The sequence below is a fragment of the Nicotiana tomentosiformis genome, chromosome 6 (genome assembly GCF_000390325.3).
Source record: "Nicotiana tomentosiformis chromosome 6, ASM39032v3, whole genome shotgun sequence".
Taxonomy (NCBI): Eukaryota; Viridiplantae; Streptophyta; class Magnoliopsida; order Solanales; family Solanaceae; genus Nicotiana; species Nicotiana tomentosiformis.
In genome coordinates, this window is record NC_090817.1 from 91,549,155 (window position 1) to 91,552,934 (window position 3,780).

General features: G+C 34.6%; 1 protein-coding gene across 1 annotated transcript; it reads right to left on the minus strand.

Annotated features, from left to right (window-relative positions):
• Positions 1 to 302: 302 nt before the first annotated feature.
• LOC138894396 (cytochrome P450 94A1-like) lies at positions 303 to 2,488 on the minus strand. Its single transcript, XM_070179094.1, has 3 exons — positions 2,379 to 2,488; positions 1,013 to 1,760; positions 303 to 449 (listed from the first exon to the last, which is right to left on the minus strand). The coding sequence occupies exons 1-3, from the start codon at positions 2,486 to 2,488 to the stop codon at positions 303 to 305; spliced, it is 1,005 nt and encodes a 334-aa protein (XP_070035195.1).
• Between the last annotated feature and the right edge of the window lie 1,292 nt (positions 2,489 to 3,780).

The following is a 3,780-nucleotide window of genomic DNA, read 5'->3' on the forward strand; positions in this document are numbered from 1 at the left end:
TGCCAAGTTGAATTAATTTTCATGTTTTATGTTTTCCTCTGTGCTTGTCCATCTCAGTGAAAGAGATAAGAATAGTCTGTAGACACCATGAAATTATAAAAATGTGACTAAAACTTTTGTTAAAATGTGAGTATGCGTGCATGCAGATTTACATCATTTAAGAAGTCTTACATGATTACGGCTTTTGCCTCCTCGTTCGGGAACTGCAGTAGCAACTTTAATTTGCTGAAGCCAAGGCTTCATTGTTTGGAGTTCAGTGGTATATTACAAATGGTTTTTCTAATATAATTCTTGAATGTGACTCACTTCTGATTATCAACATGTTGAATGGATATAGCAAACCTCCATGGCATCTGTTGGAAATTGTGTTGAAAACTAAGAACTACATCAACATGGCTAATGTTATAATTCAACATGGATTTAGAGAGGTCAATCAAGTAGCCGACGCTCTAGCAAAATGGAGTATTGAAAATCCAGATCATGTATTTAACGTATAACCTCACATTCTCCCTATGTTCCTATACAGTCGGCTTGCAAACAAATTACTCTTGTCATATCTGATCCTGATGCTTGGGAGTGCCATTTTTCATATGATGAGTGTGAATTATCCATTTAAAAAATAAAGTAAGTAGTGACATGCTACAACATGCTAATATTGATTGTATTTTTTTTATTTTTTTTATAATTGTCAGTGTATATAACTTAAATTCCAACTTTATAAATGGTTTGATTGTGAACATTTTTAATATCGTCAGTGAGTATAACATAAACTCTAGTTATATTTATCATTGAAGCAACATACACAATGCTCTAAAAATCAACTAGGTATAAATAGGAAAGCATACAACAAATGAAGTATTGAATCAGAAAGTTTGATAGATACACATGAAACGTTGAATATACGTACAATTGTCCGTTGTTAACATACAATATTTGATGTCAATGACGAATATACATACAATTGTCCGTTATATAATTGAAAAAGTAGCTAGCAACGTTGTATAATTCGTACAGGAAAACCAGTTTTCATCTTAGATGTCAATGACGAATTATAGATAGGACTAAATCCGTCTAAAGGAACGATCTGAAATCTCTTTAGAATAGTCGCTGCCACCAGATTTATCTGCATGAAAGCAATTTCTTTTCCAAGACAAGTCCTTGGCCCTGCTTGAAATATCGGATACGTGAAAGGGTTCCTTGGGATAAAATTCCAATTTCCTGTAGTGGAGTTTTTCAACAACCAGCGCTCTGGGCGGAAAACTTCACAATCCGAACCCCATAATTCTGTTGATCTCCCCATTGCAAGAACATGTAGAAAAATGGTCATTCCCTTTTTCAACTTTGTTCCGTCCGGCCAAACATCGTCTTCGGTCACTTGCTTCAATTCAAGAGGAACTGGTGGGTATAGTCTCATGCTTTCACAAATCGAAGCATGTGTATACACCATTTCATTCAAATCATCATCATCTTTCTCTTCGATTTCTTTGACAATCTCCTTTTCTACTTGTGGGTGACTTGAGACTAGCCAAAAGAACCATATTAAAGCTGAAAATAGCGTGTCATCACCAGCCAGGATGAAATTAATACCTGTATCTATGACAAACTTCTCATCAACTACTACATTGTATTTGAGAGCCCTTGTTATAAATCTGTCAAAAAAATCGCCTCCCTCATCTATGGAAGAGTTTTGCATCGAAAACTTCTCCACCTTTCCCGCGATTCTCTTCTTTACATATTCTCTGACTACATCAAATGTAAGCCTATGTTTAATGATACCTTGGCAAATACCAATTTTAAAATAAAATAAAGTGAAGGAATATATATATAAGTTAGAGCACAAACTCACATAGTATATGCGTTTTTCGGCCTCGTTATGTTGCGCCCTAGTGTCACGACCCAAAATTCACTAGTCGTGATGGCATCTAACCCAAACTCTTAGGTCAGTCAATTAACAGTTAACACAAGTCTAATAAAATAAAGGCGATCAACAAATAATATATCTGGTTTCCATACAATATCCCAAAGACTAATAATACAAATCATGAGCTACTAAGGCTCGATTTTGCAAAAACTTATACTCCCTCCATTTCAATTTACGTGAACCTATTTCTTTTTTAGTGCGTGCCAAAAAGAATGACCCATTTCCTTATTTGGAAATAATTTACCTTTATGCAATGATTTATAGCCACACAAAATATATGTGCCTCATTTTACACGAGAAATTCAAAAGTCTTCTCTCTTTTCTTAAAATTCGTGCCTAGTCAAATGAGTTTACATAAATTGAAACAGAGGGAGTATGAAATAAATACAACTTTTGTTTGAAATGTATATAAACAGAATTCAATTCTAAGACTACCCAGTAAAAAATGGTTGCTTACATCCGGGAGGCACAAACATCTTCAGAGCCAGCTTCCGTCATCAACCGCATCTCAGCTCCAAGATCTGCATGGAAGGTGTAGAAGTTTAGTATGAGTACAACTGATCTCATGTACTCAATAAGTATCTTGACTAATCTTGGTGAAGTAGTGACGCTTTTAAGTTAAATGATACTCACTGATATAACATATGCAATAGACTAGCAATAGAACAATACTAAAAAATAACAAGGAAGAGTACAAGATCAAATATGCGAGGCAGTAAAAGAATCACCAGAGGAAATAAGGGTTGTAAATTCATAACTTTCATAGTGTGAGAAATGTACTCAAGATATCAAATCGAATGGCACTGCAACACCCTTAGCGTATTTATCTCATCCTCACCACATATATGAATGTAAGTCAAGTTAATTGGCACGGCAACACTCTTCGTGCATTTATCTCTTCCTCATCAAGCATACGTATAACAGATACCATCCAGGTGAAAGAAATGCCAATAACAATAACGATAAAGTGGGAGATACATAGGTAGCAATAAAAAATAACGCGTGCATATGGGTAACAATAACAGACTAGATAAGAGGCATAGAAGTAATGATAGTATTCAAGGTAAAAAAACATAAATTTCACTAGCTAACATGATAGAAGACTTAGATATAGATATAACAAATATGAAGGAAAGTATGATCTTTATAAGCTAAACAAATAGAAGGCATGAATAACTAACGAATTAGAAGGCTTATACGAAAGTGCAACAAATGAGAAACGGCCTAGATATAGATATGACAAACAAGAAGGAAGGCATGATATTTAAAAGTTAAACAGATAAAAGTGACGGATAACACAACAACAATTGAATAGAGGACTAAGACAGAACAACAACAACTAGTCACATAGAAAACATAGGTGCAATATTAACAGCTCAAGATAACGACATGAATGTATACAAAAGGAAAAGGTATCAGTACATAATGCATGTCTCTCGTCCTCGCCTGCACGGAAATTAAACACCTTTCATGCCATGAACACATGATAATATAAAAATATGGCACGACATCACCCTTCATGTTTTTACTCTCATTAATATATGATAATGTAAATGAAATGATACGGCATCACCCTTCGTAATTTTACTCTCACCCTCACATGATAACGTAAACGAAATGGCACATGATAATGTAAATGAAATTGCACGGCATCACCCTTCACACTTTTACTCTCATCCTCACATGATAATGTAAATGAAATGGCATGACATCACCCTCTGTACTTTACACTCTTCCTCACCAAGCACATGTATATCAATAACAAGCAAGGTAGAAAGCATGAATAACGTCAAGAAGAGTGATTAATCGAATATTCCAAATGAATATCAATACCAACTTTAAAGCCAATAACAATTAAA

Coding starts and splice junctions, on each gene's coding strand:
- LOC138894396 (XM_070179094.1), bottom strand. CDS start 2,488: ATGAGATCAGTTGTACTCATACTAAACTTCTACACCTTCCATGCAGAT. Junction 1,761..2,378: donor GATGTTTGTGCCTCCCGGAT/GTAAGCAACCAT, acceptor CATTAAACATAG/GCTTACATTTGATGTAGTCA. Junction 450..1,012: donor AGATGAAAACTGGTTTTCCT/GTACGAATTATA, acceptor CCATTTTGCTAG/AGCGTCGGCTACTTGATTGA.